This window comes from Scyliorhinus torazame, chromosome 4, assembly GCF_047496885.1.
Source record: "Scyliorhinus torazame isolate Kashiwa2021f chromosome 4, sScyTor2.1, whole genome shotgun sequence".
Lineage (NCBI taxonomy): Eukaryota > Metazoa > Chordata > Chondrichthyes > Carcharhiniformes > Scyliorhinidae > Scyliorhinus > Scyliorhinus torazame.
In genome coordinates this window covers 99,009,104-99,034,545 of record NC_092710.1, presented here as the reverse complement: position 1 = coordinate 99,034,545, position 25,442 = coordinate 99,009,104, and the positions used below count along the sequence as shown (strand labels likewise).

The window sequence follows — 25,442 nt, the reverse complement described above, 5'->3', positions numbered from 1 at the left end:
TGATCAATACACATTAGGGGAATGTCCAGCATACAAGGTTGTCTTTCGGCATTTCATCTGAAGGTTCAATTTCCCAATGGATGATGGAAAACCTGCTACAAGGAATTCCAAAAAGTCGTTGTGTAATTAAAAGACATCCTGGTGACGGGGCTTTGCAGGAAGAACATCTGGCTAGGTTCTCTATCTCCCTCCTGTACTCTGACTCATAATTGTTTGAGATCCGACGCACTGGGGTTGTGTCATCAGAAAAATTGTAGACGGAGTAAGAGCCGAATTTTGTCACACAGTCATGTGTGTATAAGGGGTATAGTAGGGGGTTACGTACGCAGCCTTGTGGGGTCCCGGTATTGAGGATTATCATGTCATTGTTTAGCCTTACGGATTGTAGTCTAAGGGTCAGGAAGTCGAGGATCCAGTTGCAGAGTGAGGAGCCAAGTGTAATACAAAAAAAAATTTACAGAAGTTTTTTTTCTATTTCTTATATGTATACCTACTCTCTTCTCCTCACACGCACCCACTCACCTCTCTCACATGGACACACTCACCTCTCCCCCACACACTCACCTCTCCCCGGCATGCACACACAATGTCACTTCTCTCGTACACACATACACCACACACACACACCTCTCTTTCACACACACTCACACACACGCATACACTCACTTCCCTCTCTCTCATACACACTCATCTTCCTCTCTCGCACTTTCTTTCACCCTCACCTCTCTCTCTTGCCTTCCCTCTCATGCACACACATTCATTTCTCTCTTTCACACATGCATACCCATCTCTCTCTCACTCATTCACACTCCCACCTCTCTCTCTCTCTTTCACACTCCCATCTCTCTCTTTCACATTCTCACCTTTCTCCCTTGTGATGCACAATCAATTACTCTCGAGACAAGGTGAATCATAACTAATAGGCTTTAATCAGCTAGAACTGTACCCAGCAGCTTCGATACAGAAAGTGAAGGCTGCTGGGACAGCATTGGTTCTTATACCCCGCCTCTCAGGGCGGAGCTATGTACGTTAGCCAATGGTAGAATCCTAGGTCTAGCTGATGGTCATCCACCTCTCAGGTACTGCAATACCTGGTATTACCACATTCACCCCTGTTAAAAAAGAACCCAGCGGGGTGATGGCCAGCGTAACTGTCGCCTTTTGCATGGTAGGACCAGGTATGGAGGTACCGTGATGTCGAGGGCAACAGAAAAGTGTTTATGGTGCAGCAATCAGACGATCGGATGGCCTGGTCGTCCTTCTGGAGCGTCTGGGCTTCGGCGGTGATCCTGGTGGGGGCCCCGGCGGTTGTGGCTCCGGGAACGTGGTGTCTTCCTCCCAGGCAGATTAGTCACCCCTCGGCGGTGCCGTTGGGGTGAAAAGTGGGCAGGGGGAGGGATGCCTGTAGGGGGCATCGGTGCCTGTTCGGCGCTGGGTAGGGGCGGCGGCAGTACTGATCCTCCGGTCAGGTGCTGCTGGGAGGGTGGGGGTGGGGGCAATGGTGCGGGTGCGCATGGGGCTCCGGTGGGCGCCAGGTCCTGAAGGGAGACCGTGTCTTGGCGGCCATCGGGGGACGCTACGTAGGCGTACTGGGGGTTGGCATGCAGCAGGTGGACCCTCTCGACCAACGGGTCCGACTTGTGCGCCCTCACATGTTTCCGCAGCAGGACGGGTCCGGGTGTCGCTAGCCAGGTTGGGAGCGAGGTCCCGGAGGAGGACTTCCTGGGGAAAACAAGGAGACGTTCGTGAGGTGTTTGGTTTGTGGTAGTACAGAGCAGCGTACAGGAGTGAAGGGCCACTGGGAGGACTTCTTGCCATCGGGAGACTGGGAGATTCCTGGACCGAAGGGCCAGCAGGACGGTCTTCCAGACCGTTCTGTTCTCCCTTTCTACCTGCCCGTTTCCCCGGGGGTTGTAACTGGTCGTCCTGCTGGAGGCGATGCCTTTGCTGAGCAGGAATTGACGTAGTTCGTCGCTCATAAAGGAGGACCCCCTATCACTGTGAATGTATGCGGGGAAACCGAACAGTGTAAAGATACCCGGGAGAGCCTTGATGACGGTGGTCGTGGTCATGTCCGGGCAGGGGATGGCGAATGGGAACCGAAAGTATTCGTCAATCACGTTCAGGAAGTACGTGTTGCGGTCGGTGGAGGGGTGGGGGCCTTTGAAATCCATACTGAGGCGCTCAAAGGAACGGGAAACCTTTATCAGATGCGCCCTCTCTGGCCGGTAGAAATGCGGTTCGCACTCTGCGCAGATTCGGCAGTCCCTGGTGACATTCCTGACCTCCTCGATGGAGTAGGGCAGTTTGCGGGTCTTAATGAAATGAAAGAAACGAGTGACCCCCGGGTGGCAGAGGTCCTCGTGGAGGGCTCGGAGGCGGTCCACTTGCGCGGTGGCACAAGTGCCGCGGGACAGGGCATCAGGAGGCTCATTCAGCTTCCCGGGATGGCACAAGATCTCGTAATTGTAGGTGGAGAGTTCTATCCTCCACCGCAAGATCTTGTCGTTCTTAATCTTGCCCCGCTGTGCATTATCGAATATGGAGGCAACCGACCGTTGGTCTGTGAGGAGAGTGAATCTCATGCCTCCAATGTCGCACAGCTTCTACTATGGCCCGGGCCTCTTTTTCGACCGAGGAGTGGCGAATTTCGGAAGCATGGAGAGTGCGGGAGAAGAAAGCCACGGGTCTGCGCGATTGGTTGAGGGTGGCTGCCAGAGCTACGTCGGACCTGTCGCTCACGACCTGGAAGGGGAGGGACTCGTCGATGGCGCGCATCGTGGCTTTTGCGATGTCCGCTTTGATGCGGCAGAAGGCCTGGCGGGCCTCCGTCGACAGGAGGACTGGATCAGGGGTCGAGCTTTGTCAGCATAATTAGGGACCCATTGTGCATAATAGCTAAAGAAGCCGAGGCAGCGCTTTAGGGCCTTGGGGCAGTGAGGGAGGGGGAACTCCATGAGGGGGCGCATGCGTTCAGGGTAGGGGCCTATGACTCCACTTCGCACTACGTAGCCTAGGATGGCTAGACGGTCGGTGCTAAACACGCATTTATCCTTATTGTCGGTCAGATTAAGGATATTCGCGGTCTGGAGAAATTTTCGGAGGTTGGTGTCGTGGTCCTGCTGGTCATGGCCGCAGATGGTGACGTTATCAAGATACAGGAACGTTGCGCATAAGCCGTACCGGTCAACCATTCGGTCCATCTCACGTTGGAAGACCGAGATCCTGTTCGTGACACCAAAGGGAACCCTTAAAAAGTGATCGAGCCGCCCATTTGCTTCGAAGGCAGTGTACTGGCGGTCACCATGCTGGAGGGGTAGCTGGTGGTAGGCAGACTTGAGATCCACCGTGGAGAAAACCTTGTACTGCGCAATCCTGTTTACCAGGTCGGCTATACGGGGGAGAGGGTACGCGTCCAGTTGCGTAAACCTGTTGCTGGTCTGGCTATAGTCGATGACCATCCTATGTTTCTCCCCGGTCTTTACCACCACTACTTGAGCCCTCCAGGGGCTGTTGCTCACTTCGATAACCCCTTCCTTCAGCAGCCTTTGGACCTTAGACCTGATGAAGGTCCAGTCCTGGGCACTGTACAGTCTGCTCCTGGTGGCGACGGGTTTGCAATCCGGGGTGAGGTTCGTAAACAGGGAAGGCGGGTCGACCTTAAGGGTCGCGAGGCCGCAGACAGTAAGGGGGGTTATAGGGCCGCCAAATTTAAAGGTCAGGCTTTGTAGGTGGCACTGGAAATCCAGCCCAAGAAGGGTGGCTGCGCAGAGGTGCGGCAGAACGTACAGACGGAAATTGCGGAATTCCCTGCCTTGGACAGTGAGGTTCGCTAGGCAGAACCCCTTTATCTCCACAGCTTGCGACCCGGAGGCCAGGGAGATCCGTTGGTTTACGGGATGGGTGACAAGAGAACAGCGCCTTACCGTGTCGGGGTGGACAAAGCTTTCCGTGCTCCCAGGGTCAATCAGGCACGACGACACGTGGCCGTTGATGGCGATCGTTGTGGTGGCTTTCGCTAGCGTCCGGGGTCGACTCTGGTCCAGGGTGACGGAGGCCAGCTGCAGCAAGGGGGCGTTCTGGTCAGGCAGCGTGGAGTCGGCTGTGCTGGAGGCTTGAGGCCCCATCCAAGACGGCCTCAGCCACGGGTCGCACATGGAGTCTGGGGATGCCGAAGATGGCGGCGGCGAGGGACAAAATGGCGCCGCCCACCCATCCAGCGTGGTGGCCGGGGGCAAAATGGCCACGGCCGTGGGTCGCACGTTGCCTGGGAATAGAAGGGCGGCGGTGGGCCTTGGACGGCCGGGACCTGAAAAAAAGGCTGCAGATAGTCGCTGGATATCGCTGCCACGGCACGGCCCTGGCAGACCGCGACATAGTGGCCTTTCTTGCTGCACCCTTTGCAGGTGGCGGTGCGGGCCGGGCAGCGCGCGCGGGGATGATTCGCCTGCCGCAGAAGAAGCGGCGGTGAAAACGGGTCGTCTTGCCGCGCAGGCCTGCGGGGTTAGCGGGAAAGTTTGGGGGGCTGCCGCGACGGGGTGCCACGCAGCCCAGGGGGGCACCGTGCGTCCGGGAGCAAAAGCCAGTGCGTTTCTGTACGCGACGTCCATGGACCCTGCCAGGGACCGTGCCTCAGTGAGGCCCAGTGTGTCCATTTCAAGGAGCCTTCTGCGGATGTCGGGGGAAGTCATACCTGTCACGAATTTAAAGTTCCTTGTGCTCGTTCCACGTCACTGCTGGGCAGCCACAGTTCCGGCCCAGCACTAGTAGTGCCCGATAGAAGTCTTCCAGTGTTTCTTTTGGGCTCTGCCTCCTAGTTGCCAGCAGGTGACGTGCGTAGACTTGGTTCAGAGGACGGATGTAATGTCCTTCTAGCAGCTCCATAGCTGCAGCATAGTTCGCCGCCTCTTCGATCAGAGGGTAGATCCCAGGGCTGACCCGCGAGTGTAGAAGGTGCATTTTCTGCCTTTCCGTGGGGGTGTCGGCGGCCGTGTCGAGGTAGCCCTTAAAACATGCCAGCCAATGCTTGAAAATAGCAGCGGAGTGTCTGCGTGGGGGCTGAGCTGAAGGTGCTCCGGCTTGATGCGGAGATCCATCCTTTCAGAAGTAATAACTGATTAAATTGATGCACAATCAATTACTCTCGAGACAAGGTGAGTCGTAACTAATAGGCTTTAATCAGCTAGAACTGTACCCAGCAGCTTCGATACAGAAAGTGAAGGCTGCTGGGACAGCATTGGTTCTTATACCCCGCCTCTCAGGGCGGAGCTATGTACGTTAGCCAATGGTAGACTCCTAGGTCTAGCCAATGGTCATCCACCTCTCAGGTACTGCAATACCTGGTATTACTACACCTTGTTCCATGGCTGCTGTCCCTCCTGCCTCATGGCCGCTGTATACCTCGCTCTACCATCCGCTCGTGTCCTCGCCTGGACCTTGGAGGACTTACTTTCCTGTTGTTTCCAGTTTGTCCACTAATGAGCCCATGAGCAGCCAATGCAGGGATAAACCATCTTCGGATTGACATAGCAGCTTCATAGCATTTTAAAAATGTCATACATCAGCCTGGGCTGCCGCGAAACCCCTGGATATATCCAATAGAACCCTCTGGTTCCGCAGAAAACAGTCTGGAAAACCCTCGTTTAGACTACTCCACTCTAAACCTGCTCCCAGCAAAATCTTTGAAATACTATCACCTGAAAAGACTATAACTTGAAGTACACACTACCTGGACTGCGAAGCGGTTTGTAAATTTTCAGCCAGAGCCAAAATCTTCAAGCCTCACCTTCTGATTGTCACTTTTTGGTTTTGATTGTGTGGATTTCTGTCTCATAAGATTCTCTGATGTCACGATAGATGGAGAGGAGTCACCTTTGAGTGAGCACTGGGGACATGAATATTTCACCTTTCATTCATACAAATCAATGAACAGTATATAACAAGATGTTCTCTTCATTTATCAATTTTATTCCCTTGAATTGAAACTACTGCTATTGTTACTTTGCCCTGTGATATTCCCCCTGCCCACACCACTATCAGTATGATATTAGACACTGACCCTTTTAAAGGTACCATAGCAGCGAAGGGAATTCCAATGCAGATATGGAGCACACTCGTGATAGGAGTGAAATTTAAAGGGTTGAAGAGAATTGAAGGAAGTGACAGAATTGGGTGGGGGTGGGGACAAGACGAAAAACCTTCCACCCAAATGCTAAATCTGATGAGCGGGGCAGCATGGTGGCGCAATGGTTAGCACTGCTGCCCCACGGCACCGACGACCCGGGTTTGATCCCGGCCCCGGTCACTGACCCTGTGGAGTTTGCACATTCTCCCCGTGTCTGCGTGGGTCTCACCTCCACAACCCAAAGATGTGCATGGTAGGTGGATTAGCCATGCTAAATTGCCCCTTAATTGGAAAAAAATAATTGGATACTCTGAATTTTAAGCAAAAACAAAACTGACGAGGGAGAGGACAGAAGTGAATCGGAAGTATTGGGGGCTGCACCTTAGGAAGGCTGTGAAGGCATTAGAGAGGGTGCAGACAAGAATCAGGAGAATGGTTCGAGGGATGAGGAACTTCAGTTATGGAAACAGATTGAAGAAGTTGAGCAGGGGGTTGAGAGGAGATTTGAGGGAGGCGTTCAAATTCACGAGGGGTCTGACAAAATGAGTAGAGAGAAACACTTCCCATTGGTGGAAATTTTCAATTTCACCTATGCTGTGATGTTCTGCTCCTATCACCAGTATGCACCTCACACACGTCTATAACTGCTTCAAAATCCCGATAATAAGCTAACAAATAAGAATTAAGTTCAAGCAATCACTTTACTATCTGGCAATCTCAGTACTTCAATCTATTTAGGTGCAAACTTGACCTTAATAAGTTAGTCAAGAGAGTAAAATCGAATGTCTTACCAGACCACCTGGCACTCTACAGCATGTCTCCAATTCTATTAAGTGAGGGTTGCAGTAAACCATTATCTGTTGAAGGTCAAACTACAGAAAGAATTCAGAAACAGATTATTGAAAATTTTCCTTTCATAACGCATCACAGCCAACCAATTGAAATAGTCATTATAGATTCTCCAATTTAATGCCAATTAAGCTTGAATTAGTTGATAGAAAATGGTCCGCAATTTGGCTTCATTCAAAAGTCAAAATCCTCCGATGGGTTTACGGTCACTTACATCGACCGGTGTCCCATCCCTAACACGGATGCCGATTGCCATCTCCCCGTGGACATCTATGCTTTCCATCTCTTCACTTCGCTTGCTGTCAACCAGCTTACAGTCCTTGTAAAGGGACACTGACCCAGACTTCACATTAATCGCCAACTTGTGCCACTGCCGGTCAAAAAGAGAGCCCAGTTCGCGCTTCTTAAATGTCAAATGCAAAGTTTTTCCCGAGGCCCCCTTGACGTTGTATTCGACCACCTTTCTACTTCCGTCAATAGAGATGGAGGCCTGAAGAAAGAATAAGAGAGAAGTTAGGCTGAGGACACAAGGATAATCGATTCCTGAGTCAGCTGAGCGCTCATGTTTACCAATCCACAGGGAGATTTTAGATCTATTGGTCTGGGATGTGGGTTTGGGGGTGCAGTAGCGAATTCTACCCTGTGATAGTAAAAAAGCAACTTGAATTCTATTGAGCTGGATAAGGCTGTGTAGTCTCCAGTTTACTCAAGCGCAGCGTGGCGATTTTGATCAGTGTGTACTGAGGTGTCACTTGGACAGGGAGTGAGGATGTTACAAGAGGCATTTGAACCAGGGGCTTAGCGAGGAAGTGGGACAGGTTCTCATTCCTGCTTCATACACGTGATCATTATTCACCAAAAGCTTGAGAGGATGGGCAGACAGATGATTCTTATTGTCCAGACTCAAACAGAAATGATGGCCACCAATTGGGTGACCAGACAATGGTTAGCAGTGCTGCCTCACAGCACCAGGGACCCGGGTTCAATTCCGGCCTTCGGTGAATGTCTGTGTGGAGTTTGCACGCACTCCCCATGTCTGTGTGGGTTTCCTCCGGCTGCCTATGTTTCCTCCCACAGTCCAAAGATGTGCAGGTTAGGTGGATTTGCCATGCTAAATTGTCCCTTAGTGTCCAAAGATGTGCAGGTTATGTTGGGTTACGGGAGAGGGCAGGGGAGTGGGCCTAGGTAAGGTGACTTTCCAGAGGGCTGGTGCAGACTCGATGGGCCGAATGGCCTCCTTCTGCACTGTAGGGATTCTATGATTTCTGTGTAATTCGATGTTATTCTTCATTCTTAGTTCATGCTCCTATATATTTTTGTTAGCATTCCTTATATCTTGTAGTCTTTCCTCTCGGTCCATTTCATGCCCTTTGCTTTTCTCTCCCCCCACATTTCCTGTCAGCCAGCCATTTCACCTTTCATTTCTGCCCTCTCAGGTACTCTGCATTCTCTAATCCCATTACTACTCCTCAGCTTTCCTACTCTCCCAGGTCTGAATATTTCTTTAATATACTCTCTGGCATCCTTTAAGACTTTCTTGGTATTACCTGTAGACCTAATCAAGGCTCTGGAATTACTTTCTTCCGAGCTGCATTCCCAAGGAAATGCCGATTGACATCCTGGCTTCAATTGAAATTTGACTCATTTTGTGCCACACTGTGTGTAATAACCTGCACGGGACGTACTGGGTGGGGACAATTGTTTTCCCTGTGCTCCTTGAAGAGCACGAGCTCTCCCTCTAGGGTCAGGGTCACTTATCCGTACTTGTATAAAAGGTCGGCCAGTCTGGAAACGACCGACAGGAGAGAGTATCCGGTGAGGTTCAATTGGTACTCATGTAAATAATTGTTGCAAAATAAACGTTTTGCTGATTCCAGACTTCCCGTGCCTTATTAAACTGTGCTCCATACTGAAGTCTCTCTACCTCATGCCATGCTTTAATCACCACTGTGACGGTGTGGTAGGGCTCCTCATTCTCCTCTTTCAAGTACCTTCTTACACCCTTTGACATTTAAAATCCTTTTAAAGTTGTCACTGTTTATGACCTTCCAAAAGCCCCTTCCCGAGTTTTTCCCAGAGGTGCCTACCCACTTGTCGGCCTCAGCTTGCATACTCATGCTGCGGGATTCTCCACCGGCGGGAGCCTACGTCCCAGCGGCAGCGCACACAGGCCCCCACGTTTCCCGAAGGAGTGGGGCGGCCCACAATGGGAAACCCCATTGGCCGGCTGCGGGAACGAAGACATAACTGGCGGGGGTGCGTCACTCCAGAAAATGGGGCTGGCAGGACGGAGAATCCCGCCGCTCATCTATGATGTGATGGCCTTTGGCCCAGAAGCAGTAATAGTAAGGAAAATTTGCAATTCCTTAAAAATCCTTTTGGAACATTTTTTGCATTAATTACAACGCAATTGTTAGGAATTTTCTTGGAGAATAAGAAATACTGGCCCATGTGACCTGGGAGCTCTTGACCTGGAAGTGGTACTAACAAGGAAGTTATGATGCAGAAGCTGTGACTGGACACAAAGAAGAGCTGCAGGACAGGAGAGCCAGAGGCAGAAGGCAATCAGCACACAAATGCAAACAGAAAGAGAAGCAGAAGAGTTGTAGAGGAATTGAGGAGGCTCAAGAAGGAAGTGCTTCATACAGGGAAGATTGCAAGGAATGAACCCGGTTTACGCAGAAGCCTCTGCTTGTGGAGGATTGGCTAAGTCCTTGAACTAAAGGGATTTGAATTCTGCATGGCCAAACTGTGTGACTGAAACTCAACCCCTATGCTTAGAGTGAACATTTGAGGCAGCATGTTATCACAGTGGTTAGCACTGCTGCCTCACAGCGCCAGGGACCCGGATTCAATATCGGCCAAGGGTGACTGCCTATGTGGAGTTTGCACTTTCTCCCTGTGTCTGTGTGGCTTTCCTCCGGGTGCTCCAGTTTCCTCCCACAATCCAAAGATGTGGATGTCAGTTGGATTGGCCAAGATAGATTGCCCCTTAGTGTCCAAAGGGTTAGGTGGGGTTACTGGGTTACGGGGATAGGGTGGTAACGTGGGCCTAGGTAGGTTGCTCTTTCCAAGGGTCAAACCTGATGGGCAGAATTACCTCCCTATGCACAGTAGGCATTCTATGAACCTCCATCAATGTTGAGGCCAACACTGGTGTCTTCCTTGTATCCCTCAATTTGCACCACCTGTACACCTCTCTCCCAAACTCCACTATCTCCAGTCAGTCCCAGGTAAAACACACCGTCTTGTCGCTAACAACTCACGGTAAACTGAGTTTGGAAGAAGAGTTTGCAAGCCATCTACTCTCCCCCCACTGACATGCTACGGGTTTCCATGATTTTGCGGCTGTTTCTGATTTCCCATTTTAGTCACTGGAGAAAGATTGCTGGAAGCTCTTTGCTTACCTGTACACTGCCAGACTGATCGGTGATCTGCCAAAGACGCCAATGCTCCTTTTTGGTAGTTCTCTTCAAGCGAAACGTGGCAACAAAAGAAAACTCAGCCGGCAATCCTCTCGGAAAAATCTGCCTGGAAAAATGATAAATCGATAGATGGGTTAGATAGAAAGCTCCTAAAAAGAATGTGTGTCTGAAAAGTGGCAGCAAAGCACATCTCAGTGAGACGTCCAACATAATGTTCAATGGACTGTGTTCATTAATTAAAGGTTAGGTTAATTGGAAAAATTCTAACTGAGATGGTACATTTTTGTTTGGTTAATGGTCACAGAACCAAGGCGGGTAGATGGAGTTAAGATACACATCTGTCAAGACCTAATTGAATGGTGGAATAGGCTCAAAGGGCTGAATAGCCTATCCCTGTTCCTCCGACTGCTGGATCTGCCAAAGGAAGGCAATACTATTAATCTTTCAGCAGACACTACCCTGTGGAACTCCTGAAGTGATGTCCTGGAACTGAGATGCTGACCTCCAAGCTGACCGGAATGATCTTCCTTTGTGTCGGTGTGGTAGTTCAAGATATACACGCTGGGAGCTTCCAGTGTAAACCAAACATGGGTTTAGTATAGAAGATAAAAGTCCAGTATGATCCAGGCACAGAGAAAAGTATATCCAGGTGTTTACTCCCCAGCTCCGGATCCCCAGCTCCCCGGCCCCCCACTGTCCCTATTGGCTGAGGTTCGTGCACTTGCGCGTGATTGGCCCCAGGCCCGCCGAGCCCATCCCTTAAAGGGGCCACGCTACAACATCTCTCTCCCTTACCCCATAACATGATAACTATTTACTATATTATATACATGGTGGATAACACAGAAGGGAAAGATAGGCAGTCTTTAAAGAGTCAAATTGTCCAGGTACCTCCTGGTCTGACTGGATCTCCTCAGCACCACCACAGGTCTTTCAGCTTCCAAAATAGTTAAACGTCTAGAGCAGGCAATGATGCCCCAGACATAGCTCTTGTAACCAGACCATTGAGTTCACCACTCAATGCCGATACCACTGAAAGGGCCATCTCCTCAACCCTTGACTCCCCTTGTACAGAGATACTCAGGTATACCACTGACGTCCTCAGCCCTGGACTAGGGACGCCGACCTACAACTCCTCATGTGGTCGACAGGTTTTTTGAGTGTCTGAACAACCGTCTTGACCACATACGACTTAGGTCCCAAACGGTCGGCGATGCACCCGGCTAACCATGGTGGCCCCAAGGCAACATTGTGAACCAAAACTGGGTCCCACGGCCAGAACTACCTTCCTTGGGGCACTAGTCCTTCTGGGAGGCCTGGCGTGCATCCACCCTCCCCGCCAAATTTGGAAACACCCAATCGATGCGGGTCTGAAGACGCTGACCCTCAGGATGGGTGTCACGCCTGTCGTCGAATGGGGGCTGGTATTCTAACGACAGTGGTTAAACCAATAGTTGGTCGGATTGCCTGCATATCGAGTTCTTAAGTCTGCACGGCCCTTTCGGCTAAGCTGTTGAACAAAGGGTATGGTGCCATCCTTAAGTGTTGAATCCCATTTTCCTGAACCAATTGGGCGGCATGGTGGCACTGCTGTCTCACAGCGCCAGGGATCCGGGTTCAATTCCAGCCTGGGTCACTGTCTGTGTGGAGTTTGTACATTCTCCTCATGTCTGCGTGGGTTTTCTCCGGGTGCTCCGGTCTCCTCCCACAATCCAAAGACCTGCAGGATAGGTGGATTGGCCATGATAAATTGCCCCTTAGTGTCCAGGGATGTGCAGGTTAGGTTACGGGGGTAGGGAGGGGTGGTTGGGTGAGTGGATAAGGGTAGACTACTCATTCGAAGGTGCAGACTCAATAGGCCAAATGGCCTCCTTCTGCACCGTAGGGATTCCGTGATTCTATGAAAAGCCTAGAATTCGACCCACACGAACATTATCTCGGCCAAATCAGGTAACAGGTCCATATAGTTCAAAGCCAGTATTATTTCCTGGTGCAAAGATGGAGGCAGAGAGCTCTTTTGGAGGGGAAAAGCTGCTCAAGGTGTCAACATTTGTGATCTTGGTGCCCAGCCTGTGCTGAAATGTGTCGTGATGGGCTGTGAGCAGCAAGGCCCAATGCTGAGGCTATTGGGGAGATTGCCTTGGCTCCTCTTACAACCTTAAGATTGGCTTGAGGTCCATTATTATGACAAATCGGCGGCGGTAGTCATTGTCGTGTTAGGTACACTGGTATAACACTGGCTGCAACTGGATGCAGCATAGATCAAAAAGATACTCCAGACCTTGAAGTTACTTCAATCAGGTTTATTGAACTAATAGCACAGTTAGCACAGTTCCCTGTGAGTTCGACTCTCTGCTAACTTAAAAGTGTGGTTACTCTGTCTGACTGAACCAGACTAGCTCTTAGCCACGTGGTGGAGGTGATTAACTCTCTAGATGTTCATCAGTGGAAAGAGGCGGAGTGTGAGTGCCTCATGTCCTTTATAGTCAGATCCCACCCCTGAGTGTCCTGCCTGCTTATTGGTCATGCCCTGTTCTCTGTGTCCATCAGCTGCTTGCCTGTATATCATTATGTGCGTGTCCGCATGGAAATTTGGTGGAAAGTTTTCACATATCATATAACTGCCAACCATTCCTTTTGCATCCAGGCGTCATTCCGTCCCACCTCAGAGAAGGTCCTTGAAGCGAACGCAATGGGGCGTTCTGAACTATTTTCAATCTTGCGGGACATCACCGACCCAATCTCATACGGTGAAGCATCGCACATCAGGACGATGGGTTTCTCAGAGTCAAAATGGACCACGAGGTCTGAAGACTTCATGACTCGCTTCTCCATTTCAAAAGCCTTTTCCTGTGGCTCCCTCCACTGCCACTGTTGATGTTTCTTTCAGAGATGATGCAATGGAGCCAATGTTGAAGCCTGATTAGGGTTGAATCTGCCATAGTACTTAATCATACCAAGAAAAGCTTTTAGCTCAGAGACATTCTTTGGAGCTGGGATTTCATAAATGGCCTCAACCTTCTCCTTGAAGGGGTGTAATCTAGCTGTGTCTACTCTGAACCCCAAATAGGCTACTACCGTAGCTTTGAAGGGACACCTTTCCCACTTAAGGCGGACCCCCGCATCTCGAAAACGTTTCAAAGCATCTTCCAGGCTCGACATGTGTTCCTCTGGAGAGGTCCCCATAATCAAGGCACACCATAACTTTTGGAATACCCTGGAGGAGTTTTCCATTGGCGCTGGAGGATAGCACCGGCTGATGCTATTCCGAATGACAATCTTGTGTATTGATACAGCCGTTTATGAGTATTTATTGTGGCATATTTCCAGGACTCTTCATCCAACTCGAATTGGAGGAAGGCATGGCTGAAATCTAGCTTTGGATAGGTAAGGCCTCTTGCTAGCTTGGCATAGAGGTCCTCAATCTTGGAGATGGGGGTCCCTATCCACCTGGATGACCTGATTTATCTTTGTCTTATAATCTCCGCAGGTTCTAATGGACCCATCCTGTTTAAGGACAGGGGCTATGGGGGTGGCCCACTCCGAGAATTGGGCTGGTCAGTGATGTCCAACTCTTTAAGGTGTTTCAGCTCGGTTTCCATATTCTGATGCAGGACATATGGACTGACCAGGATCAAAAGAAATTGCACATGGGTTTTCATCGCCTTCACGCCTTTGATATGTTACAGTTTTCCATGGAAGATGTCTTTATATCCATGCAGAAAAGCTTTTAGCTCAGAGACATTCTTTGGAGCTGGGATTTCATGAATGGCCTCAACCTTATCCTTGAAGGGGTGTAATCTAGCTGTGTCTACTCTGAACCCCAAATAGGCTACTACCGTAGCTTTGAAGGGACACCTTTCCCACTGAAGGCGGACCCCCGCATCTCGAAAACTTTTCAAAGCATCTTCCAGGCTCGACATGTGTTCCTCTGGAGTGGTCCCCATAATCAAGGCAGCACGGTAGCATTGTGGATAGCACAATTGCTTCACAGCTCCAGGGTCCCAGGTTTGATTCCAGCTTGGGTCACTGTCTGTGCGGAGTCTGCACATCCTCCCCGTGTGTGCGTGGGTTTCCTCCGGATGCTCCGGTTTCCTCCCACAGTCCAAAGATGTGCAGGTTCGGAGGATTGGCCATGATAAATTGCCCATAGTGTCCAAAATTGCCCTTAGTGTTGGGTGGGGTTACTGGGTTATGGGGATAGGGTGGAGGTGTTGACCTTGGGTGGGGTGCTCTTTCCAAGAGCCGGTGCAGACTTGATGGGCCGAATGGCCCCCTTCTGCACTGTAAATTCTATGATAATCTATGAACATCCTGGAGGACATCGCTGGAATCTTGACAAATCTCCAGCCTGTTTAGTTGGATGTTTTTCAACCAGTCCCTTCCCATGAGGCTGGGCCTGGGCCCTTCAATGACAACTAAGGGCGGACTAGCTTCTTGCTCCTTTCAACCCACTGATGTTTCCACAGTACCGAGGATCCTGAGGGTCTCCCCTGTAAACATCGATAACTTGGCCTTGGTGCTGCTTAGAAACTGGCACCATGAGAAGTCAGATCAGCTCAGGTTTTACCTTCGCAGAAAAGATGAACTCAGGTGTGAGGAGCCAGAGGAAATGGGCGAGGTACTAAATGAATACTTTGCATCAGTATTCACCAAAGAGAAGAAATTGGTAGATGTTGAGTCTGGAGAAGGGTGTGTAGATAGCCTGGGTCACATTGAGATCCAAAAAGACGAGGTGTTGGGTGTCTTAAAAAATATTAAGGTAGATAAGTCCCCAGGGCCTGATGGGATCTACCCCAGAATACTGAAGGAGGCTGGAGAGGCAATTGCTGAGGCCTTGAGAGAAATCTTTGGATCCTCACTGTCTTCACGGGATGTCCCGGAGGACTGGAGAATAGTCAATGTTGTTCCTCTGTTTAAGAAGGGTAGCAAGGATAATCCAGGGAACTACAGGCCGGTGAGCCTTACTTCAGTGGTAGGGAAATTACTGGAGAGAATTCTTCGAGACAGGATCTACTCCCATTTGGAAGCAAATGGACGTATTAGTGAGAGGCAGCATGGTTTTGTGAAGGGGAGGTCGTGTCTCACTAACTTGATAGAGTTTTTCGAGGAGGTCACTAAGATGATTGATGCAGGTAGGGCAGTGGATGTTGTCTATATGGACTTCAGTAAGGCCTTTGACAAGGTCCCTCATGGTAGACTAGTACAAAAGGTGAAGTCACACGGGATCAGGGGTGAGCTGGCAAGGTGGATACAGAACTGGCTAGGTCATAGAAGGCAGAGAGTAGCAATGGAAGGATACTTTTCTAATTGGAGGGCTGTGACCAATGGTGTTCCACAGGGATCAGTGCTGGGACCTTTGCTCTTTGTAGTATATATAAATGATTTGGAGGAAAATGTAACTGGTCTGATTAGTAAGTTTGCAGACGACACAAAGGTTGGTGGAATTGCGGATAGCGATGAGGACTGTCAGAGGATACAGCAGGATTTAGATTGTTTGGAGACTTGGGCGGAGAGATGGCAGATGGAGTTTAATCTGGACAAATGTGAGGTAATGCATTTTGGAAGGTCTAATGCAGGTAGGGAATATACAGTGAATGGTAGAACCCTCAAGAGTATTGAAAGTCAAAGAGATCTAGGAGTACAGGTCCACAGGTCATTGAAAGGGGCAACACAGGTGGAGAAGGTAGTCAAGAAGGCATACGGCATGCTTGCCTTCATTGGCCGGGGCATTGAGTATAAGAATTGGCAAGTCATGTTGGCAAGACGGGCAGCACGGTAGCATTGTGGATAGCGCAATTGCTTTACAGCTCCAGGGTCCCAAGTTCGATTCCGACTTGGGTCACTGTCTGCACATCCTCCCCGTGTGTGTGTGGGTTTCCTCCGGGTGCTCCGGTTTCCTCCCACAGTCCAAAGATGTACAGGTTAGGTGGATTGGCCATGATAAATTGCCCTTAGTGTCCAAAATTGCCCTTAGTGTTGGGTAGGGTTACTGGCTTATGGGGATAGGGATAGGGTGGAGGTGTTGACCTTGGGTAGGGTGCTCTTTCCAAGAGCCGGTGCAGACTCGATGGGCCGAATGGCCTCCTTCTGCACTGTAAATTCTATGTAAATTCTATATATGTTGCAGCTGTATAGAACCTTAGTTAGGCCACACTTGTATAGTGTTCAATTCTGGTCGCCACACTACCAGAAGGATGTGGAGGCTTTAGAGAGGGTGCAGAAGAGATTTACCAGAATGTTGCCTGGTATGGAGGGCATAAGCTATGAGGAGCGGTTGAATAAACTCGGTTTGTTCTCACTGGAACGAAGGAGGTTGAGGGGAGACCTGATAGAGGTCTACAACATTATGAGGGCCATAGACAGAGTGGATAGTCAGAGGCTTTTCCCCAGGGTAGAGGGGTCAATTACTAGGGGGCATAGGTTTAAGGTGAGAGGGGCAAGGTTTAGAGTAGATGTACGAGGCAAGTTTTTTACGCAGAGGGTAGTGGGTGCCTGGAACTCGCTACCGGAGGAGGTGGTGGAAGCAGGGACGGTAGTGACATTTAAGGGGCATCTTGACAAATACATGAATAGGATGGGAATAGAGGGATACGGCCCCAGGAAGTGTAGAAGATTGTAGTTTAGTCGGGCAGCATGGTCGGCACAGGCTTGGAGGGCCGAAGAGCCTGTTCCTGTGCTGTACATTTCTTTGTTCTTTGTTCTTTGTATTCCCCCTCACCCTCCTCCCTCACACTATCCCTCCAGCATCCCCCTCGCCATCCACCCTCACACTATCCCCCAGCATTCCCCTCGCCATCCTCCCTCACACTATCCCTCCAGCATTCCTCTCGCCATCCACCCTCACACTATCCCCCCAGCATTCCTCTCACCATCCACCCTCACACTATCCCCCCAGCATTCCCCTCGCCATCCACCCTCACACTATCCCCCAGCATTCCCCTCGCCATCCTCCCTCACACTATCCCTCCAGCATTCCCCTCGCCATCCTCCCTCACACTATCCCTCCAGCATTCCTCTAGCCATCCACCCTCACACTATCCCCCAGCATCCCTCTTGCTCTCCTCCCTCACACTATCACCCCAGTATTCCCCTCTCTCGCTTCACCTCTCACACTATCCCCCTCAGTATTCCACCCTCCTCCTCTCTCACACTATCCCCCCAGTTTTGCACCCTCTCCCTCCTCCTTCTCTCACGTTATCCTCCCCAGTATGCCACCCTCACACTATTCCGGCAGTGTCCCACCTTCACCTTCCTCCTCTCACACTATACCCCCCACTATTCCACTCTCGCCCTCCTCCTCTCACACACTATTCCATCCAGTATTCCACCTTCTCCCTCTTCCTCTCTCACACTATTCTGGCAACATCCCACCCTCACCCTCCTCCTCTCACACTATTCCGGCAGTATCCCACCCTCACCCTCCTCCTCCCACACTATACCCCCAGTATTCCACCCTTACCCTCCTCCTCTCACACAATACCCCCAGTATTCCACCCTCGCCCTCCTCCTCTCACATTATTCCGGCAGTATCCCACCCTCACCCTCCTCCTCTCACACTATACCCCCAGTATTCCACCCTCACCCTCCTCCTCTCACACTATACCCCCAGTATTCCACCCTCACCCTCCTCCTCTCACACTGTACCCCCAGTATTCCACCCTCTCCCTCTTCCTCTCTCACTCTATCCCCTCCCCAGTATCCCACCCTGTCCCTCCTCCTCTCACATAATTACCCTCCCTGTAACACGTTCTGATTATTCCTTCAGGTAACTTCCACGATTAATACGTTCGAAAAAACATAATTAATTATCCAGTTAATCCCAGGATTAATTAACCACAATGAATTGAACATCCTCATTAGGATTGATTGTGTTTTAGTTGACTATTGCCCAAATCCCAATACTATATTGTCTGAGCAAATCCATAATTTATACTTAGTTACATTTCATCCCATCTTCATACAAGAAACACAAGTGGCGTCTTCATGATGTAACTGTGTGAGCCCAGCCAGAGTGTCACATTCTGTACTGAATGGACAATGTCAGGCTGGCAGTGTGACTGACTCCCGGAAGATTTGTTGCTTTCACAGCTCTTTCTACAGGTCAAAGGTCACACTTGTTGCAACAGTGGGTCAGTTCATGATTAATTAAAAGTAATTGGGCAAAAATCCCAGGACTCCGACACACACCTGTTAGCAGAGTGAAGATGACTTAATTCTCCCGAGCCCTGTGGCATCTGCTCCGGTCAATGTTCTGTTCATTTTACAAGTGTGTTCAGATCCCGTTGTTTCTGCTACCCTGCCCATCGCAGGGGCCCCATTAGCCTGAGAGAGGGGGCAGGTGCTGGGGAAGGGTTGGCGGCAGAGGTGGGAGGTGAGGGACAGTGGCAATTGCAGATCTCTCGACATGTACACTCCAAAACATGCCCACAGTGTAGTCCATGTACTTGTGACTGACACTGAGGTTTTCCCAATGGGGAAACAAAGGTACATTTTAATTTCCCTTTTGTTCACTTCCAACAAGGAATCTCACAGGGCAGGAGTGTGTAGGGGGAATCCGCAGCCCCCAGTGTTCTGCCTATTAAAATATTAATGGATGACAATATCCACAGAGGTCCTGTGGCACAGTTGGGTAGTGCCCTATGTCATAGGAGTGTCCCTTTAAGAAAGGTTTTTGTCTTATCACATGGCTTCAGTGATGTCGTTTTGTGGGTGGAGCTGAACTGTGGCTGTGCGTTTTTCTTAGTTTCACTTTCATATTTGACTGCTGTGGACTCAGGGAGAAAGGCGTGTTTTGTTCCTGTCTTTCTATTTTCATTTTAAAGAATTGGTCCAGGGAACAAACCAATTGATTATAGCTACCTGCTGTTTGGATAACTTAAAAGATATAGTTTGCTTTCCGGAAGGGTTTAAACCTGCTGGTGAGACGGGGTCAGATTCTCAGGAAAAGCCAGTCTTATTCAAGTGAGAATGCAGAGTGATGGGCCATGCCCTTGAAACGGGTGTTTTTGGTTTAAGGGATTTTGTTTTTGAATTGGAACAGTTAAAGGTGGAATTTATTAAGTGTTATACATAGATTACTGTAGCCAAGGGGTATCTTTAGGTTTGTAATTGATAAACATTCTTGCTGTTTGTTTATATATATATATATATATATATATATAATATATATATATTTATATGTTAACTAAGTTCTTAGAATAAAACTTATTTTGATTAAAGTGTCTGGGAAGACTGTTGAATCACACCTGAAGGGAAGGTTCTTGTGCTTATAATACACTTGAGAGTTTTTAACCCTGGCCCACAAAACCTACATCTGGGACAGAAGCTCAGGGTTCAAGTCCAACAGCACAACTTATTGCCATGGATGGAGTGTTCACAATGTGGTACAATGAGCTGATAATGAGCTGAAGAATCCTTCCATCACTTCCTCACCCCCGCTCCCCCCCCCTCCCCCACCCCACTATTCCCCAAAGGGAAAAGCGGTTTTAAAAAAACACTGGAAAGAATGTCCATTCTCAATAGTTTTGTTAAATAAATCTAAAGTACCCAATTCTTTTTTTCCAATTAAGGGGCAATTTAGTTTGGTCAATCCAAACTAAATCCAGGTCCTTGGCACCATGAGGCAGCAGTGCTAACCACAGTTCCACCGTGCCGCCCCCATTCTCAATAGTTTTTATAACATTCCCTGCGTCAGGAGAGCATGTTTGACTGCATTATACAAGGGTAGACATTCCGCAGGAGTTCCAATAATCTCTGTAAGACCGGCACAACTAGAACCCATTTATCTTTAAGCAAACTTTCTGGCTTCATTTTAATAGCCAATGCACAAATATAGAATCAGACTACACAGGAGGCAATTTGGCCCATTGTGTCTGTACCAACTCTCTTCATATTGCTATTAAATTGGTCTTTATTCCCTTGGTCTCCCTTTGAAGTATTTATCCAATTTTCTTCAGGGGTTTCTATTGAATCCACCTTCCCTCCCCATATGAGAATGCAAACCAGGTCATAACAACACATTGCTTAAAAAATGTTCCCTCATTTGCCAATGTCCTCTCGTGGAGCCAGCTCAACAACAACTTCTATTTCATAGCACCTCTGGTGCAATGAAGCAGCTCAAGGCACTGTGCTGGAGCATTACAAAGCAAAGTATGACACTAGGGAAATAGATATTAGGTCAGGTGGTCAAAGGCTCGGTCGAAAAGACAGGTTATGAAAAGAAAAAATGAAAATGAAAATCGCTTATTGTCACAAGTAGGCTTCAAATGAAGTTACTGTGAAAAGCCCCTAGTCTCCACATTCCGCCGCCTGTTCGGGGAGGCTGGTACGGGTTTTCAGGAGTTTGTTAAAGGAGGGGAGTGAAGCAGAGAGAGGTAGAGAGATGTAGGGAGAGAATTAGAGGTTGGGGCCCAGGCTACTGAAGCCACTAATGATGGAGAAATTAAATCCGGGATGCTCAAGAGGCCAGAAGAAGAGGAGTGCGGATATCTCGGAGGGTTCTGTGTTTCCCTTTCTACCCGAGAAAAACGAATTGTCCTGAATTCTCCAGTCATTACAATTCACTTTTCCCGCCGGCAGCGAATGACGGACCAAGAATCCCCAAGCTGGGGAGCTGGAGAATCCAGTCCATTATCTTTGAAAATCTCTGCTCTGTGGAGAAATGTATCCTTCTTTCTAAGCTGCTCAACGAACGCAAATATTTATTATTATATGTTCGGGCATCAATCTATCCAATTTACATGCACAGTTGTTAATTACCATTCGAGCTACATTCTCTTATTGCTTCTTAATGCTCTCCTTTATTTCTTTGCTGAATGTGTTGGTTCATGCTATATAATTCCACAGGCATTGTTTCAGCACTTCAGCCAAGTAAATATTCACATTGTGAATCTAAATAACAAGTGTCCACAGTTCAACTCACCAAACGACTTGCAAAGCCTCCTTCGACAGCACCTTATAAACCCATGACCTCTACCACTTAGAAGAACAAGGGCAGCAGATGCATGGGAACATCACTTACAAATTCCGCTCGAGGCCACACACCATCCTGACTGAGAAATATACCATAGAATCATAAAATTTAGAGTGCAGAAGGAGGCCATTCAGCCCATCGAGTCTGCACCAGCCCTTACAAAGAGCCCCCTACTCAAGCCCACGTGTCTACCCTATCCCCGTAACCCCCACTTAACCTTTTTTTTTGAACACACAAGGCAATTTAGCATGGCCAATCCACCTGATCTGAATATCTTTGGGAGGAAACCGGAGCACCCGGAGAAAACCCATGCAGACACGGGGAGAGCGTGCAGACTCCACACAGACAGTGACCCAAGCTGGGAATCGAACCTGGGACCCTGGAGCTGTGAAGCAACTGTGCTAACCACTATACTACCGTGCTGCCACTATGCTACATGTGGCAGCACGGTGGCGCAGTGTTAGCACTGCTGGCGCCAAGGTCTCAGATTCTATCCCGGTTCTGGGTCACTGTCCATGTGGAGTTTGCACATTCTCCCCGTGTTTGCGTGGGTTTTGCCCACACAACCCAAAGATGTGCAGGGTAGGTGGAATGGCCACGCTATTAAATTGCCCCTTAATTGGCAAAAAATGAATTGGGTACTCTAAATCCATTTTAAAAAGAAATATATCAGCATTCCTTTACCGTCACTGGGTGAAATTCCTGGAACTCCCTCCCTAACGACACTGTGGGTGTACCTACACCACATGGACTACAATGGTTTAAAAAGGCGGCTCACCTCCACCTTCTCTAGGGCAATTAGGGATAGGCAATAAATGCTGGCCTAGCCAGTGACTCACCTAATGAAGGACCTGGGGCGTCATTCTCCGACCCCCCGCCGGGTCGGAGAATGGCCGTTGGCCGCCGTGAATCCCGCCCCCGCCCCCGCCGAAGTCTCCGAAGGGAGAAAAGTCGGCGGGGCGTTAATGGCGCCGCTGCCGCGGAGAATGTCACGGGTCTGCGCAAGGCAGCCGATTTTCGGCCTGCCGATATTCTCCCTTCCGGATGGGCCGAAGTCCCGTCGACGTGATGACCGTTCACGTCGACGTGAATCAAACCTCCTTTTCATCGGCGTGACCCGGTGCTCCAGGCTCACGCCGACCAGCGAGGAGGTGAGTGACGGCCTGGGGGGTTGGCTCTGGGCAGGAAATGGCGTGGCCGCAGACTGATTGCCTGAGGAGAGGTGTGTCTCGGCTTGTGTGTGTGTGCGGCGGGGGGGGGGGGGGGTGGTTAGAGTAGGCTGGGCTCCGGGGGAGTGCCGGGAGGGGGTCCGTGCCGGGGTGGAGGTTGGGGGTTGTGGAGGGGGTCCGTGCCGGGTGGAGGTTGGGGGGGGGGGTCCGTGCTGGGGTGGAGATTGGGGGTTGGGGAGGGGGTCCGTGCCGGGGTGGAGGTTGGGGAGGGGGTCCGTGCCGGGGTGGAGGTCGGGGGGGGGTCCGTGCTGGGGTGGAGGTTGGGCGGGGTCCGTGCTGGGGTGGAGGTTGGGGGTTGGGGAGGGGGTCCGTGCCGGGGTGGAGGTTGGGGGGGGGTCCGTGCTGGGGTGGAGGTTGGGGGTTGGGGAGGGGGTCCGTGCCGGGGTGGAGGTTGGGGAGGGGGTCCGTGCCGGGGTGGAGGTTGGGGAGGGGGTCCGTGCCGGGGTGGAGGTTGGGGGGGGGTCCGTGCTGGGATGGGTGTTGGGGAGGGGGTCCGTGCCGGGGTGGAGGTTGGGGGGGGGTCCGTGCCGAGGTGGAGGTCGGGGGGGGGTCCGTGCTGGGGTGGAGGTTGGGGGGGGGTCCGTGCTGGGGTGGAGGTTGGGGGTTGGGGAGGGGGTCCGTGCCGGGGTGGAGGTTGGGGAGGGGGTCCGTGCCGGGGTGGAGGTTGGGGAGGGGGTCCGTGCCGGTGTGGAGGTTGGGGGGGGGTCCGTGCTGGGATGGGTGTTGGGGAGGGGGTCCGTGCCGGGGTGGAGGTTGGGGGGGGGGTCCGTGCCGGGGTGGAGGTCGGGGGGGGGTCCGTGCTGGGGTGGAGGTTGGGGGGGGGTCAGTGCTGGGGTGGAGGTTGGGGGTTGGGGAGGGGGTCCGTGCCGGGGTGGAGGTTGGGGGGGGTCCGTGCTGGGGTGGAGGTTGGGGGTTGGGGAGGGGGTCCGTGCCGGGGTGGAGGTTGGGGGGGGGGTCCGTGCTGGGGTGGAGGTTGGGGGTCGGGGGGGATCCGTGCTGGGGTGGAGGTTGGGGGGGGGGTCTGTGCTGGGGTGGAGGTTGGGGGTTGGGGAGGGGGTCCGTGCCGGGGTGGAGGTTGGGGTGGGGGGGGGGGGTCCGTGCCGGGGTGGGTGATGGGAGGGCAAATGAGTTGGTCCACCTGGCCAGGTGCCAGCCTCCAACAGTTGGACCCATGCGGTCCATGCCACCTGGCTGGGGGGAGGAGGGGATATGGGCAATGATGACATGTCGTCGTTCCCCTCCCCCCCAACAGGCCGTCATGTTTTCAGACCATCCAGCGATGTTGGCCGCCGTGGTGGCAGCCGCTCATGTCTATGTTGCACTGGATGAGGAGGAGGAGGAGGAGGAGGAGGAGGTGGAGCGTGCCAGAGAGGCGGCGCAGGCTGCCGCAGAGGGGCAGGCGGCAGCCGCCCAGGCTGGAGGGACACCTGACCGACAGGACGAGGAGGCGGAGGAGGACGTCGCGGCCCCACGGCAACGGAGGCACCCGAGGGCGCCCCGTGTGTACCGGCCCCGGCAGTCATACCAGGACCTCACGGACCGGGAATGCAGGAGGAGACTCCGGATGAGCCGGGAAACCGTGGCACACATCTGCCACCTGCTGGCACACCTGTCACCGCGTGGCACTGGCGGGGGACACCCTCTCCCCGTGTCCGTCAAGGTTACGGTGGCCCTGAACTTTTATGCAACGGGGTCATTCCAGGCACCGAGTGGGGACCTGTCCGGCATATCGCAGACATCGGTGCATCGGTGCATCCGGGCAGTGACAGATGCCCTTTATGCCATGGCGCACCGCTACATCCGCTTCCCCGTGGACCGGGCCAGCCAAGATGCCCGGACCGTGGGCTTCTCTGCCATTGCCGGGTTCCCCATGGTCCAGGGCGCGATCGATGGGATGCACGTCGCCGTGCGGCCACCTGCAGATAACAGGGCCGTGTTCACTAATAGGAAGGGGCCCTATTCGATGAACGTACAGGTGGTCTGCGACCACCGCATGATGATCCTGCACGTCTGCGCCCGTCACCCAGGCAGTGTACACGACTCATTCGTGTTGTCGCGGTCATCCATCCCCGGCATGTACGAGGGACGCCATCCCCGGCTGAGGGGCTGGTTGCTGGGCGACAGGGGCTACCCATTGCGATCGTGGCTGATGACGCCTATACGGAGGCCACGCAATGAGGCGGAGAACCGCTACAATGATGCCCATGTAGCGACAAGGGGAGTGATCGAGAGGTGCTTTGGCGTGCTGAAGATGCGTTTCAGGTGCCTGGACCTCTCTGGGGGCGCCCTCCAGTATCGGTCAGATAGGGTCGGCCGCATCATTGTGGTGTGCTGCGTCCTGCACAACATAGCCCAGCAGAGGGGCGATGTGCCGCAGGCAGAGGAGGGCGGAGTGGAGGAGCAGCAGGAAGAGGCCCAGTCCTCCCTAGATGAGGGGGATGGGGGCAATGGTCAGGGCAGACGGGGTAGACACAGACGGGTGGCTGTCCACCGTTACCGGCTGGCCCAGCGGGCACGGGACAGACTGATAGACGCCCGCTTCACTGACTAGATGGGCGTGGGAATCGGGTAGTATGGCCACAGACCGCACACCATGACAACAGCCGACCACCCACACCCCCCACCCATCCACCCACCCAGCACCCTCACCCCCCTCCCCAACCCCACACACCCCACCCGCATGCACACCACCCCCCCACTCCCAATTGCCGATCCACCGGCGGCACAACGGGCCGGGCTCACCCAGTTGCGGGTGGACGCGTGTCTATCGCAGGCCATGGAGAATGATGACAACCCGCCTCCGATGAGCTCCTGGCTCTACATCGTTGGACTATGTCTGA

The 25,442-nt window shown here is 51.7% G+C and overlaps 1 protein-coding gene across 1 annotated transcript in view; it reads right to left on the bottom strand.

Moving 5' to 3' along the window:
- Positions 1 to 25,442, bottom strand: part of LOC140410352 (uncharacterized) — a 485,957-nt gene that overhangs the window by 386,542 nt on the left and 73,973 nt on the right. The window contains exons 5-8 of the mRNA XM_072498368.1: positions 10,381 to 10,504; positions 7,188 to 7,463; positions 6,916 to 6,996; positions 5,786 to 5,884 (exon numbers count right to left, since the gene is read on the bottom strand). Coding sequence (XP_072354469.1) covers positions 5,786 to 5,884; positions 6,916 to 6,996; positions 7,188 to 7,463; positions 10,381 to 10,504 — 580 coding nt within the window. The remainder of the gene's footprint in view (positions 1 to 5,785; positions 5,885 to 6,915; positions 6,997 to 7,187; positions 7,464 to 10,380; positions 10,505 to 25,442) is intronic.